At 31.3% G+C, this 17070-nt stretch overlaps 1 protein-coding gene across 2 annotated transcripts in view; it reads right to left on the bottom strand.

Moving 5' to 3' along the window:
• Positions 1 to 4391: 4391 nt before the first annotated feature.
• Positions 4392 to 17070, bottom strand: part of LOC127712657 (uncharacterized) — a 58340-nt gene continuing 45661 nt past the window's right edge. Inside the window, exons 1-5 of one of the 2 annotated variants that reach the window (XM_052219230.1) lie at positions 15414 to 15517; positions 11311 to 11330; positions 10519 to 10648; positions 6675 to 6791; positions 4392 to 4540 (exon numbers count right to left, since the gene is read on the bottom strand). In XM_052219230.1, coding sequence (XP_052075190.1) covers positions 4524 to 4540; positions 6675 to 6791; positions 10519 to 10648; positions 11311 to 11330; positions 15414 to 15486 — 357 coding nt within the window. In that variant the 5' untranslated portion in view covers positions 15487 to 15517 and the 3' untranslated portion in view covers positions 4392 to 4523. Of the gene's footprint in view, positions 4541 to 6674; positions 6792 to 10518; positions 10649 to 11310; positions 11331 to 15413; positions 15518 to 17070 lie in introns of those variants that run through there. The other variant, XM_052219229.1, reaches the window with a different exon arrangement.

The following is a 17070-nucleotide window of genomic DNA, read 5'->3' as shown; positions in this document are numbered from 1 at the left end:
GCCAAATATGGCATTTACCATAATTCACCGAATAAGTACATTTATTAGCAACACAACAGGTTGCAATATATGGAGCAGGATCTTCTTACCCTTCCGGAGAATCTGATATCACCACCGTTTTTTGTGGGATTGGTGATGCACAGTCTTTTTTTTTCTATGTTGTGTTTTGTTTTTTTACTTATGAGTTTGAATATTCTTTTTACTCTACATTACTGAGCTGATGATATTCCATTGTGATAGCCGCAATCCCGTCATCTTTTATCACTTGATTGTGACCCCAACGAATTAAATTTATCACCAACTTTGTACTTTATTACTTTGTAAGACTGATTTTCTTTAAATTTCAACAAATGACAGGATGCGGAATTTTATTGGCAAATAGCAAAAACGGGATACATCGTTTGCCTGGTTTACTACTTCGACAGTTTTGAAGCTATACATTTTATAGTATACACAGTGTTTGAACTGATTAAAAAAGGTGTGCATATCTATCAGGAATAGATACTTTCGCTCCAAAGTAAACCAAGGTCACCAAGTATGACATTTACACTACATGTTTGTATTATTAAAATCACATTTTTATTATCTGCTAATTTGGATAAAAGGAATAACAACAAAACAATGTTCTTCATAATAGAACGAATTCTCACTGTAAAAATTAGAAATTTTTAATTGATGTTTATATTAGTGTTTCATGTTCTGTCCGACTCGGCTTCCGTCAAAATCCATTATTTATTTAGGTAGACGATACACATTTTATTACTAGATTTATGATGTCTGTGGTCGAGACGGCTATGTTTTCTTAACCGTCTCATGAACTTGGTGCACGTGTTAATTTTCAATCTTTGTCAGGCTTATTCAGTCAGTTGCATTAATTAGTTAGTAGCAGTAGCAGTGCAAAAAATTCCAATCAACCCTCCAGCCACCCCAACACCGCCGAATTTTTTACGAAGATGTTGTGCCTTTATGGTTCACGTTATGTTACTATTTTAAATGTTAAGGCCAGACATTTATGAACATTTTCTGAGTAGTTAGGGTGCCTACGTACCTTAACGAGGAATAGTCTCATCTTGATTGCTCAACAGCTCTATTTCACGTCGGTCTATGCCCACAAAGATTTACTCTTATGCGGTACCACGTGGAAAATCAAGTAAGGCTATACCGCTCGGGAACGGCTTGCTAAAGTACTCTGAGACAAGTAGACTGGTAGACGTACACACACGTGTATGCAAATACCCCTATGGTGACGCATTTCTGTCAAAGATATGTGGCTAGCTCAGGCACAGTATTTTAGCGGCACATTATCCTTAATTATCTGAGAACACACTATCATTTTATGTACATACTGTGTGCTTTGTGTCAACTGCAGGTAGCATGTAATTTGTTTTGTTCTTGATTTACAATATGACAGAACTGAGTGAATTACATGATACTAGAAAAAAATATCCTCAAGCATTCACACAGTGTGCCGCGCACACTGCTCGGATAGTTAAGTATAATGTTGGCGTCAGTTAGTTTACATTCATCGCTTTTTATTCAATGACGTCAAGGAAGTTTTCTGTAACATAACGTGTTGCCCTTAAACCCAAATATTTGCATAATAAAAATAATTATTTTATCATGTTTATATTTTTTGAGTACTTCTACAATATCAGACTGGGTATCTGAAATACTTCCTGCTGGACGTTTACAGGCTTTATATCAACAATAACTACTTTTGTAATTATGGTATAGTGTCTGTGATCGTTCTTATAAGAGTGGTCGTTAATAGCTATCAATTATCTGCGGTCAAGGTTTATTTATATTTAGTTGTATATCTCTAATCATTGTTCATGCAAGTAATTCTCTTATCAATTGGTCTATTAAGGTCAACGCATTGAGGTTTTATTAGTTAATTGGCTTTGGTCTGCTGTGTCGGTATTTACTTAGATCATACGCTTGATGTGTATTTTATTATGTTTGAAACATGTTATATAAACAAAACTTTATGAATTTCATGCGTTCAAAGTTCTCTTCTAGATTGACCTTCACCAGGATCGCTCTAAGCCGAATATTTTAAAACCAAAAGTGTATTTAAGACACACTAATTTCAAGTTGTACAAGACCATAATTGTTAAAGAACGTTAAATTGTCATCTCCTCTATATTCAACGACAGGGGGATCACGTTTGTCTAAATGATACACTTCATTTAATACTGTGGAAGATTATAGTGTTAACGCTAGGTCAAATATGCTATTTTCGGTTCAAACATTATGACCTGAGACTCGTTCATAATTCGAAGTCAATTGACTTTATTTATTCATACAAAAACTACTTAATTCAATAAATTTGGACCTGCTATGATATGACAATTGCACTTAAATTTTTTCTAGATAACATTTTTGTTCGCTATGGAGATACCGTATATCGCCAAGTTCTCGGAATTCCAATGGGGACTAACTGTGCACCACTTATTGCGGACCAGTTTCTGTGTTGTTATGAATTACAATTTACTAAAATCAGCAAAGACTCATCGAAACAACATCTGATACAAAAATTTAATAATACTTTTAGATATTTGGATGATATATAAGTTCTCCATAATGACGACTTCATTGTGTACACTAAAGAGATTTATCCTGCTGAACTTACTTTAAATAAAGCTAATACTAATAATGAACACTGCCCTTTCCTGGATCTTGATATCTATATAGCTTACTGTTCGGTGTGAGCTAAGGCTCCGTGTTGAAGACCGTACTGTGACCTATAATGGTTTACTTTTATAAATTTTGACTTGGATGGAGAGTTGTCTCGTTGGCACTCATACCACATCTTCTTATATCTCTTTAACGGGAAGTTTAATACTAAAATTTACGATAAAAGATATGATTTTTCATTTCCTAATGTTAATTATCAATTTTTAGATAGTGACGTTCCCTTTGCACCATCTTATGGTGTTTATATAGCTCAACTTGTTCAATTCCCTTGCGTAGGTTACAAAGTATTTTAACGAAATATATCTCTGTATGACTGATTTATTAATTCACGGTTTTCGATATCACAAACTTGTCAAAACTAGTACTAAATTTTATCATCGGTACAAGGACATTATTCGTAGATATAAATCAACGTGCATACATCTTATATTTTCAGGTATTTCACATCCCATCTTTTATGGTAATATTCTATACAAAGCACGTCAATGTCGTCATTCACCTCAAAAGCCAACCAAACCCTTTAATAGACTTATTCAGAAGGGATATAGATACAATACTGTTGTCAATTTATTAAAGATGGCATTTTTTTTAATTAATATTGATTAACTCATAGGGTCTTTGCATCGGAAATACACACATTTATAGGAATATGGCATTTGTTATCAGATAGTCCGTTTCTATATGTATGTTGGCGTTTGTTTTTGTTGTAGTTCAGTGTTTCAATTGTTCCGTTGTTTTTTCTCTTATAGTTGATGTGTTTCCCTCGGTTTTAGTTTGTTACCCGGATTTGTTTTTGCTTAATCGAATTATGACTATTGAACAGCCGTATACTACTGTTGCCTTTATTTATTATAAAACAAGTTGTTGGCATGCTACGGGTAATGTTCTTCTCGTATAATTTATGATGTCATGCTACTAAACCCCTAACAGGAGGTATTGTGCTTGATTTTTATATGATGAAGACATACTCTTTCGATCAGTTTAATTGAGGATGGAGCTAGCATGTCAGTAACTGCTAGTAGTCCTTTGTTAATTTATGTTTATCATTGTCATTTTGCTTAGTTCTTTCTATTATCTATTTATCGGACTCAGACTTCTTTTAAACTGAGTTTTACTGTGAGTATTACTGTGTGTCTGTTTATTCCACATTGGCAAGAGGTATAGGGGATGGTTGAGATCACACAAAACCTATTGAACCCCAACGCATTTATGCGCCTGTCCCAAGTCAGGAATCTCTAGCCTTTGTTAGTCTTGTGTGTTTTTTTAATTTTAGTTCATTTATATGTTTCGGTGTTTAGTGTGGCGTTTATGTCGATGAACTAGTATACATCATTGTCTCCCTGCGTTGAAGTCCCATTGTTGGCCTTTTTTATTCTCAATTCTAAGGTTGCAACATCCTCGAGCAAGGTAATCTGGAATAATTTTGCTACTCTGTTAAGGTCCTTTTTCGCTGTGATGATTATACACGTTTTATTTAAATGGCTACAGCATCTTTTACACTTTTGGTTATCAGCGAACCTGATGAAGGTTATTGTTGGGGGGGGGGGGGGGGGGGGGGGGGTAGACATTCTGAATTTAAGACTGCAACAATCAACATTTAAGATGTAATGAAGGTGAGATGCAGGTACACCCAGAATGCTAAAAGGAATAATACAGATAATTAAATAGATATTTAATGAAAATACATACTTTATCGTATATAAAAATCCATACAGTAATTGGAATTTTCTTGTTGAAAGGAAATACATCATAATGGATTTTTAAAAGGAAAGTTTCTTCACAATTTTCCTTGATATTTATGAGACCTGGAACAGTTAGTCAAATTTTCACAATCCACATTTCCCTACAAAATAAAAATATTTTTATTACCATATTGGCAAACAGTAATAAGACGGCAATGAGTCGGTTTATAATACCGTTATTACAATCTTAATAGAGATGATTTATTTATTTAAAGTATTGCTTATGTAATCAGTTTTATAAGGTACGTTGATCTTTAATTGTAAAGGAAAATGTAACATGAAGCCCATTTTAGCTCCTTGATTTGAATAGAAGAAATCTAAACAGCTTTAATTTATAATCTATCAAAAAACATGTTTCAGACTTCAGACTAATGAACCTTTTTGAATTAACTTTTGATCTTGATATTTTTGATAAATTTTTTTTATCTTTCAGAAGTTCACAAGACACAAGTAAGTCAGATTGTTTTATTCGAATTAGGCTTACCAACTTTTTGCGCGGAGGAAAATAATGTAAGAGCTACCAAAATTTGACTTATTTCATTTGAATAAACGTCATGTTTAGTTGTATTCTCTATCACTACATTCATCTTTAATATTTTTAAATGTAATATCCATGGTTATTTTAAACATGATAAATGATTGGGGAAAGACATCTTAGTTTTTACAGCCTTATTCTTTTGCCTTTTTGTGGATAATTGTCTTATTGACAATCATACCGCATCTCCTTTTTCATATTAGTAGAGAAGAAAAGTAAGGCGGTTTTATGATGAACATGTTAACATTCAATACAGTTATTTGCATACGGTCATTTGTTCCTATTACAATCGTAACGGTACAGAGTTATGAAGTAGGAAAAAAAATGAAATACGGAAGGAGAGGCGAAAAATACCAAAGGGACACTTAAACTCATCGAAAATAAACTGACAACGTCATGGCAAAACAAAAATGGAAAAAAAGGCCAAAAGACAAACAATGGTATACAAAACACAACATAGAAAACTAAACACCGAGCAACACGAACCCCAACAAAAACTAGGGGTAAGCTCAAGTGCTTCGGAAGGGTAAGCAGATCCTTCTCAAAATCGCCCTCCTTAAGTTCATAATTTTTCTTTATCTCTCAAATACATATTCTTCATATAATTTTCTTAGAGGTGTTGTTGTAGCGTGTTAACCTCGGGTGTGGTAGATCTAAAATTGACCCTCAAATTCAAGCTAAATCAAAATCTTAAATTGGTATTTAAGGCGTTTCTTGTAAGCATGTAATATCAAGACTGATTGTCTAAGAGTGAACAAAAAAAATGCGTCCGAGAAGGCTGGCATATCTTCCTACGGACCTCGTTGTAGCTCCAATCCCGTACAATTTTCTCGATTGTTACATAACAGAATTAGATGTATCACCACATTTGTACCAACCATAAGCACCACGACTGGTGCCGCATGTGTAGCAGGATTTCTAACCCTTTTGAAGCATTTAAGATCTACCTCGGTTATTGGGCACCTGTTGTGAAGTCTTAATATTTCTATAACATGTATAAAATTTTACAATAAGAAGATGTGATATGACTGTAAATGAAACAACTACCCACCAGAGTCCCGATGACATGGGTGCAACAATAGGTCACCGTTCGACTTTCAACAAAGAGCAAACTCCAAACCGTATAGACAGCCATTAAAGATCCAGGTATGACAAAGAGAAGCAACAGATACCATAGGGATTTTCAAACTTATAATATGACAAAACAAAAGTCAAAATGTGAAACAATCCAACCGAGTAAACTGATGGCCTGATTTTTAACAAAACAATAAGAAAAAAAAAAAAAAAGAAAAAAATAACTGGCAGGACCCAATGACAACCACTTGCTCCTGACTTGGGAAATGCATATATGCTTACTAAAAGCTAGTTCACATCCAGTTATGATTTATATATAATTCATTTTCTACCAGTCTTAAGCATCACTCAGTACACATGCAACGGTTGTTTTGTAAAGACGTAAAAAAACATGACTACGTACAAAGCCAAAATATAAGTACATATAAATAATATCAACAGAATGTAGGATAAAAAGTTTTCTTAAATGAATAAATGCTTGTAAACTGTCTGAAATGTTGACAGCCATTATATTATTAACACTGCGTTACATTCAACATATATCCAGAAAAAAGATGGAAGCTACTTGATAAGAATCCCAACAATTAGGGTATAATATACCCTACAAAAGTTACAAAATGTCTCACCTTTTTCACCAAACGGGTTTTCAATATTCCCTGTTCCAATACAATTAAATGGATCATTACATGGACACCAACCCGGAAACACGTCATCATTAGCATTTTGATTTTTCACTGCACATTCTACAATATAAAACATATTAATATGAGAATAAGGAGGCTTATGTTGTTTTGTAATTTCTGATAACAAAAGAACATTTATTTCGATCTGTAATATTCTAAAGGTGAATAAATGTTTAATCAATATATTATACTTATGTCGGAGCTTTGTGATTATGTAATATTCTAACATAAAAGAATAAAATATATGTTCGCTATAAAAAATCGTATTTGAAGATTATTACTTGTCCTATCAAAGTGAATATAAAGGACTTTAAGAAAAAGAAATGTACAGTATACAATTTTGCCTCTGTGTAATATTAATTAAACATTTAGACGGAACTTGCTTGTTATCTGTATATGTAGATTACTCCAATTTATCAGTACTAGAGTAGTTTTGTTTTAACACTTTCATCATATATGGCAAACATGGTACGATACTTGTTATATGAGATTAAGTATAACAGTTGCAAATTCCTTAGCAATAAGTGATTGAGTCTTTACGTTTAATATTATTTGCACATAACTTATAAAAGGTGTCATTGTACTTTTTTGTAAACATTTACTATGACTTGACTATAGGTGTTGCTGTTTACATTTAACTATTGTTCAACCAGATTGTAAAATTGACAATACAATTAGGACATTTAAATTGACCAGTTGGTATTGTTAGAGTTGATGAATACATGATCACTCATGCATTTAGTGTCTACCTGAATGCTGTCCAATCACTTCATCTGTTACTGTTGTAGTGTATCTGGGATAGGTCTTTCAAGTTATCCATGTGGCATTAAGGCTTCAATATTTATCTTTGTTACATAACATAACATGCATACAGTTTGAATTAGTATATATGGTATACTTAAAGCTAGAGTATGACCACATGATGCAAACTGGTTTCATGTTCTAATATTTGCTAAAAAAACTACTGATATTTAAAAAAAAATTATTTCCCCATGTTTTTTACTGGAGAATCCTAAAACAGGAAATACTCATTGTAGTTACTTTCTTTTTTCATTGAAAAGAATGTATTCTTTAAGTAACAGGCCATACAATTTCCAAAGAAACACGACATTTAGAAGGAAAAAAAGAGATATTTTTATTTTACCGTTATTTCAAATTTTATGAGTGAGCCAGAACAAGAATCTTTATATGTTTTTTCTTGCAGGGTATTTAATTGCATGTCGTATAATGCACTACATTTCGTCTTAATGTTTTCACAGCCAAATACTATGAACGCTCGGATTTCTTTTATATTGTTGAAAAGACCTCTTTCATCTTATTGGCTTTTTATAATGGGAGATAACTCAAAATATATATATTTTTTTTGTGGTAATCGTAATTATCTTATATTTTCAATAATTTTCCACGATTGATAAACACCAGAATAAATGTGTGCATTATTTAATTTAGACATTTGTTCAATATTTGGCATGAGTCTTGCACAAAGTGTTTACAGTATGCATAGTGAAATGTCAAAAATAATAGTTATGAATAAACTGTTTTATTTATTTACATATTTATTGACACTGATATTTGATATCCCATCTAGTATTCCAGTTTCACTATTTGAAATAATTTTGAACTTACTTTTCTAATTTTATCAACTTTTTGGAATATTTTCTTACATTTTTCACTTTATCACTAGATTTTTCTATATCCACAATATCCTGTTTAATTTCCAATGATATGTATCCCAATTAAATAGGTGCAGAGTCTTTATATTATATTCAGAATTTTGTAATTTTTGATTATTTCCAATAGCACATTCAAAATGATTATCCTCACTTTACAAATTTTTGGGAATATTGTATTTTTCCATTTTTCACTGTATCACTTGATTTTACTATATCCACAGTATTCAATTTTTTTATTTCATTTCCCATGATATATATCCCAATTAACAATTTTAGATCCAGAATTTTATTATGGTTACACTTTTCCAATATCACATTCAAAATTGTTATCCTCACGTTATATTTTTTGGAATATTTTACTTTAATTTTTCACGTTATCACTAGATTTGACTATATCCAATGTATTCACATTTTATTTCGTTTCCATGATATCCCTTTAACATGTTTAAACAAGTGAATCATCTTCATATTAGATCCAGAATTTTATAATGATCATTTTTAAAATCACATTTAAAGCCACAGAAACATGTTGGATAAACTAATTTCTCCTATTTGAATTCCAGTTTTGAATGTTTTTTTTACCTTTCAGATTAACTTAATCCCCTATTATAAAAAGTGAATTCCCTTGAGTGAACACAGTATTTTATGCACAAAATCGTAATAAATTTCAGAGAAAAACACTGCAAGGTATACTCCAAAAAAAATTTCGAATTTTACATGTATAGCATCATGTGAAAGCAATACAAAACATTTTGAATGCCTTTTTTGGGGGGGAATATTTCCTCCTTGATACATTTATGACAATCCATTCTTGGAAAAAAACAAAGCACATTTTTGAGAAGCAAAATTACATGGCATCTAAGGTTTGAATTCAAATAAAATAAATCCCAATATTTTATGAACATTAATTCCAATAGATTTCAAACACTGTGAATAATACTCCAAATGAAACATTTGAAGAGATAGATGAAGATATGCATAACATGTCCACCTGAAAACTGAAACTGAAAAAATCTGAATAGCTATTTTTTGTTTCACTTACAACTGGACAATACTATGTTTAAGGGTCAACTATTTAAAGAGTAATTTATTTTGTAAAAACGGTCTTCATTTCATACATATTAACATGCAGTTAAGAAAATCTTTTACTGATTTAGATTTTTGGGTAAAAATTAGATTAATCATCTATATTTGGGATTTAAAACAATGAAAACCAACAATATTTTCTTCCCTATCAATTTTATAATAGAATAACCATATGTGAAGAAACAATTCAGGACAAAAGCATGCTTTTAGGTGAATAAAAAAAGTAGAGGTAGCATCAAGGTAGACTCCACTCTAACAATACCAACTGGTCAATTTAAATGTCCAAATTGTATTGTCAATTTTACAATCTGGTTGAACAATAGGCAAGGGAAAACAGCAACACCTATAGTCAAGTCACAGTAAGTTTTGTTGATATTAGAAAATTTGCCTGTCCAAACATTTTACTTAGAGCGTTATCCTTAGCATTGAGATCCACATTGATGTCAAAGTTTTAAACGATGTACAGTTTTACAGCATCTGCTTACCATTCCGGATATCCTGAGATCACCCCCGGTTTTGGAGGGGTTTGTGTTGCTCAGTCTTTAGATTTCTGTGTTGTTTCTTTGCATATTTTTGTTTGTCTTTTAGTCTTTTTCTTTTAATGACTTGGCGTTGTCAGTTTATTTTCGACTTGTGAGTTTGTTTGTATGTCCCTTTTGCCTCTTTTTAGTCAATCCAAATTGATTATAAATGCATGGAATTGATACATTGTGTATTTTTATTTGTTTAAAGTTCAATCAATTTGAAGGAAATTAGCAAGCTTTGTTTTTTTTACTGATTTAACATTTTCCCTGGTTAAGATCAGCATCAGAGGTACACTTTTTTAATGTGTTATCACTTGATAAAAAAAAACTGCCATAACAGAACTGATTTTTGTTCTTATCAAATTATGTATGAACGTTTCAAATATAGGATTTTAAGCATGGACTAAATAAAGCAATCTTACTTCAGAAGGATCATAGAATTTATACAAGACGATTACTATTCATCATCGTTAAAAATGTATACGTAAGAAACGCTAGCTATACCTGAATCCAGTTGACCATTTGGTTTACAAACTCCAGCAAAACTAGGGGATCGTTTTTTTCGTCCTCTATCATTTTCATTGACACAACATCGGTTAAATCCACATTCGTTTGAATTATTACATGGTTGAGGCTGAAAAAATAAACTACTTGCTAAATTGCATTTGAAATGTGTCAACCTAGTGCATGTAAAACAAATTTCACAAGGGAAACAAAAAAAAAAGACCACCATAGATATTTTTATCAAATAAATTTTCAAAGAATTCAAATATAAAACAATATCAAACGTGTTACCAAAACAGCACATTAAAACATGAATACACGAATACGCACGAGTAAATTATCATTGTTTTTCGGTCACGAGTTTGTTCGATATTTGAATTCTTTCCGTAGTTTGCTTTTCATTACATTGTCTTTTAATGTAAATTTAGTAGAGCTAGAATGAAAGAAACTGCATATTTTTTCACTTGGTATCTCTTCGTTTAGGTACCCATCTTGAAATCAAGATCCAGATTTGTCATGTTTTCATTTTCCTAAGATATTGGATTTATTTTTCTATGGAACTAATGAGTTCGTTCTCTTTTTTGGAAAATGAGAAAATAAATCGACCATTTACATCAAAATAAGATATACAATATAGAAGGTCTTATTTTTGAGTGACAGTTAAACTGTTCTTTATTTTCGAGGGTCCTTCTCTTTTCAGACCTTATCGATCAATATTTTGTCTATTTACGTGTTGTTCTTCTTATTAGTAAAAACAAGTTTAAATCTATTTGAAATAAGTAGTATTTTTACCTTTTCTTCAGTTGCTTCGCCTGAAAATATATAATTAATGGTATAAATTAAAAGTGGGAGAAGACGACTTTGGGGCAAGTGTATTCAGCTACATAGAAACATATAAGATTTACAAGATTAGTATAACAAGATAACCTCACAATTTGTACAACCGAACAAAACATAGATATATTCACGACAAATTAACATTCATTATATCAATGGAGACATATTCTTTGAGTTCAAAGTTGAACAAAACCCACTGAACATATCAAAATAACTATAAAAAAATAAAACAACTTCATGTAATGTTATATGCATATTTCACAGATTATGTCATATTAAAAAAACTGTAATGGGCGGCTCTTTTTAATAGTTAAAAAATGAAAATTATACCCCATAGAAAAAGACGAATCAATGAAAAATATCTTTTTATTCACGTGCGTTTGTCAGTTGCTTCCTCACAGACGTTTACTCCATAGGTTTTATTGTATAGATGATTACTTGAAGTGAACGAAAACTAGTCTGAGCTTTATTGTAACACTGATTTCATTGAAAAACAGATATTTAAGACTGATCAGGTGTCTTCCGCCATCTTTGATTGTTAAATGCCAGAGAACCATCGGTCTGGTTCCTAAATAAAATATACAAGTTTTTGAAAGATAGATATAGGAAGATGTGGTATGAGTGCCAATGAGACAACTCTCCATCCAAGTTACAATTTATAAAAGTAAACCAATATAAGTCAAGGTACGGCCTTCAACACGGAGCATTGGCTCACACCGAACAGCAAGCTATAAAGGGCCCCAAAAAATTACTAGTGTAAAACCATTCAAACGGAAAAACCAACGGTCTAATCTATATAAAACTACATAAACAGACGACAACTACTGTAATCAGATTCCTGACTTAGGACAGGTGCCAACATTTGCAGCGGGATTAAACGTTTTAAAGGTACCAAACCTTCTCCCTTTTCTGAAACAATAGTATAACATCACAACATAGAAAAACACACTATAAAATATCAATTGGAAGGCTTAACTCAATAAAAAAACGTAAATTAACACACAATAAACGAATACATTTGACCTGTGACACCTGCATGCAAATACACAGTTAATAAAGAATTACAAGGGATAAATAATTAAAGTCAAAAGTAAATAAACAAGTTTAAACAAAGTTAAATGACGACTTCAGTATGTATACTAAAGAAATTTATCCTGTTAAACTTACTTTAAATAAAGCTAATACTAACGAGGACCACTGTCCTTTCCTCGATCTTGATATCTATATCATTAACGGGAAGCTTAATACAAAAATTTATGATAAAAGAGATGATTTTTCATTTCCTATCGTTAATTATCAATTTTTAGATGGTGACGTTCCCTTGTCACCTCTTACGGTGTTTATGTATCTCAACTTGTACGATTCCCTCGTGTATGTAACAACGTATTATATTTTAGCGAGAGAAAATTATGTATTACTGAAAAATTATTACACCAGGGTTTTCGATATCATAAACTAGTCAAAACGTTTACTAAATTTTATCATCGGTATAAGGACATCATTCGTAAATATAACTCAACATCCAGATATCTTATACGTTCGGGTATTTCACATCCAATCTTTTATGGTAATATTCTTTACAAAGCACAAAAATGTCAGTATTCACCTCAAAAGCTAACAAAACCTTTAAACAGACTAAAAAGAAGGGATATAGTTACGATACTGTTGTCAGTTCATTAAAGATTGCATATTTTGGCTCCAATATTAATTCACTTATAGGGTCTTTGCAACGGAATTAAACACATTTATTCTAAAACCAGTTGTTGGCATGACACGGGTTATGTTTTTCTCATATATTTTATGACGGTATAATACTAAACCCCTAACAGGAGGGATTGTGCCTGATATTCATATGATGAAGACATAATCTTTTAATCAGTTTAATTGATGCCTGAAGCTGGCATGTCAGTAACTGCTAGTAGTCTGTTGTTATTCATGTATCATTGTCATTTTGTTTATTTTTTTTGTTTCCTATTCTGACATCGGACTCTGACTTCTCTTATACTGAGTTTTACTGTACGTACTGTTGTGCGTTTGTTTTTTCTACATTGGCTAGAGGTATAGGGGGAGGGTTGCGATCTCAAAAAACATGTTTAACCCCGCCGCATTTTTGCGCCTGTCCCAAGTCAGGAGCCTCTGGCCTTTGTTAGTCTTGTATCATTTTTAATTTTAGTGTCCTGTGTATAATTTGGAGTTTAGTATGACGTCCATTATCACTGAACTAGTATACATATTTGTTAACGGGCCAGCTGAAGGACGCCTTTCTGTGCGGGAGTTTCTCGCTGCATTGAAGACCCATTGGTGGCCTTCGGCTGTTGTCTGCTCTATGGTCGGGTTGTTGTCTCTTTGACACATTCCCCATTTCCGTTCTCAATTTTATTAAAGTATGATATCACTGTGAAATGACAAACATTTTATAGAAAATTATCACTTTTGAAGAAACCTGCGTCATATTATACACAGGGTAAATGAAAATAATTTTGTTGTTAAGTATACTTCTTCTTCTGTGTGTATAAAATCTTCCGTTTAGGAATACCAAGAAATTTCTTTAATATCAATAAAACTAATCTAACACTTGGTACATATGGGGTGAATATCAACAATTAAACTATACAATTAGTACTAGATAACACTTCCTGCACAGGTCCAAGAACAGCATCTAAGGAAAAATGAAATAATTTTGATGCTCATAGTACGAAGAAGTGAAAATTTGTAGTAATACCAAATAATCAAAGCTGGTATATAGACAAGATCCATGTTAACATTAAAAAACAAAAAAGCATTACACATAGTATGAACAGGTCAAATTAAAAAGAAAGTACGATTTGAGAGTACTCGCAGTTACTGACAGCTAGTTAAAAGCCAAAACAATAATAATAAAAAATCATGCATCAGAGACTAGAGGAATGTAATTCAGTTTTTTTTAATCAAAATGAAGAAAATTGTGTTTTTCGTTTGGTTATAACGACTGATTTCAACATTTTTTCGTACGATTCAATGTTTTTCATCTCTGATAACCTTATTTTTATAAAAGGATGTGTAAGAAATTTACCTATTTTGTTTTGTAGTAAGAAAACGAGTCCCTTGACCCAAAGTTTTCTTTTCATTTTCTGAAAACACATTAAAAGAATGATCTTATCATATTTTATCTTAAAAAGCTATCGTTTAGTTAATTTCTATCATACACAATAGTTTTTCCATGAATAATATATAGGATTAAACTGTATACAGTAAATAAAAAAAAAACGGAAATACTTATTGCTAATTTTTGATAATCAGATACATTTCTTGTATTGCTAAAAATCACAAAATCAAACATCGATACGTGGCAAACGTAGTTTATGCTGAAAACAAAATAGATTTATTTTGCACTTTAAACAGGTTCATTGACCATGATTTCTTTTGTTACATGTGTTTTGGTTATGATTTTATCAACCATAATTTAAAAATATTTTTTTTTCTATTAGCAAATGTTATTTCTAAACAAAACTTTTATGAAACAAAGGCAGGCACAGAAAATATATTATATATAATGGCCCATCTAATGACACTGATGATACAAAGTGAGGCTTTTTATTCAATGGAAGCTGAATTTAAGTCGAATACATGTATAAAGTACTTTCAAATGTTCCTAACACATTTAACCCTTAGAAAAATTAAATATTTTTAAAAATGTTGACTTAATCTCACTTAAATTCTGTTAATGGGAAGTAGCACTATATGTCGCCGTTCTTGAGTAAGAGTTCTGCAGCAAGAAAAATTGTTTTGTTTGTCAATGCTTCTATATATATATATATAATCGATCAAACTAATGAAGAAAAACGTTTGTTGAATTCCTTATTACAAGAAAAACGCACTTCGTATTCATTATGTATTTTTTAATCAGTTTATAGGTCAGAAAACCATCGCAAACATATTATATGTTCGCAGTCCCTACCTCTGTTTTGGAATTCTGGTTTAATGAGAATAACATTTCAAATTGAAGTATACGATATAATTTAAAAAAAAATATACTATATCCAGCATTCAAGAAAAGCTCATTACAGTTCAAAACTCACTTTTTCCAATTGCATCAAAAAGGGTAATAGTCACACAGAAACAAAACACAAATAGTCCAATACGTGCTTCCATCTTGACAAACAAGAATATAAAACCTGTTATGCAATTCAGTCTTTTTCAATATATTCATTTACACCTGAAATATGTTGCTAAATCAGGATTTAAATGTTTATTAATTATTTCTTATATAATCAAAATGAAAGAGACAGCTGTCAATAGGAAATGTTATTTGTGTTATTAGAATATCAGTGTTATAAGTTTCTTCATTGTAAATTTTATTTTCACTAGAATAACTGAATGGTTAAATTAAATGTACAAGTCTTTCTTTGTACGATTATGTAAAATGATATTGATCAGAAACTGCTTGCATTGTCTGAAAAAACCCACGTTCGCCCTCAATCAACACTGCATTTTTTTTCTTTATAAAATTCACATTAAAACACTGGAAATGTAAATATCGCCTGAACCTGGACCTTAATGATGAGCATATGGTGACTTTCTCATTCAAATATGTTAGCCACAGTAGATTTAATGAAAACTATATTTTTTACAAAACTTTAGCCCGACAATGTAAGATTAGTAGTTTTGAGGTAGAAAATATTGGTCCTTTTTTTACATACACGTTACACGAAGTATATGTAATTTGTAGTGTCGTAGATTTATCTGTCGTAAAGGTGTTATATATTAGGACTTATATTTGTTATGAAACCATAATGTTAATTGTATGTTACCCTCTCTATACGTTTGTTAGATGTGTCGTAGACCTGCTGACTCATTGACGTATACCCAAAATATCTTTTTTGTTCAGATCTCTAGTTGTGTAGCGTTTTCTTGTAAATTATGAATATTGATAACACTTTAAACCAAATTACTGATGTAAAAATTTAGGTAAACTCTACCACAAATAAGGGAAAAGAGTAAAATAGTTTTTAGTTGGCCAATAGGTTTTGTCGAGTTTAAAAAGATAATTTCAGTAAACCTAAAAATTAAGTCGGAATGGAAAATAACTTTTATTAAGTTTTCAATTATCTTACATATCGCGTTTATTTTTAAATTTTTTTAATGAATTCTATTTAAAAAGGTGAGGCCATCTTCCTCTGCAAAGGTCAAAATCGGAGGATTCTTGATACCTACTGGTATTTGAATTTCTTTACGTACATAACCAGTATTTTACCAATATTAAAATCTCAGAAATCGATTAAGAAGACAGATCAAAGAATCAAACTGAGGGAAAAAGATTTTCTTAGAATTTTAGTAATTTTCATATAAAATTAGAAAAATACTAAGCCTATTAAAACAAGTGTTGCAAATTTAAATGTTTTGTAAAAAAAAAGCTGCAGCTGTTACTCTGAACAAAAAAGAGTTAAATTTGTATTTGAAAGATTATGCGTAGTTATCTTTCGATAGAAAATATGAGTTGTTAAAGATTGTCCTCATTATTTTTTTGTATGTGAATAATACTCAAAACTTTCTACGTTATATCAATATAACTGTTCTGATCCATTTTTCGGTGATAAACTCAACAATATGTTTTAAATTAAACTCATCATAGATACCTGGATTGAAATTTTGTATTTGCGCCAGACGCGCGTTTCGTCTACAAAATCATAATAGACCACTTTTGAATTATGTCCTTCACCGGAAAAGTTCGTCAAT

The sequence above is a fragment of the Mytilus californianus genome, unplaced genomic scaffold (genome assembly GCF_021869535.1).
Source record: "Mytilus californianus isolate M0D057914Y unplaced genomic scaffold, xbMytCali1.0.p SCAF_8, whole genome shotgun sequence".
In the NCBI taxonomy this organism is placed as follows: Eukaryota; Metazoa; Mollusca; class Bivalvia; order Mytilida; family Mytilidae; genus Mytilus; species Mytilus californianus.
Note: the sequence above shows the minus strand (reverse complement) of the source record. Positions and strands in the feature narration are given on the sequence as shown.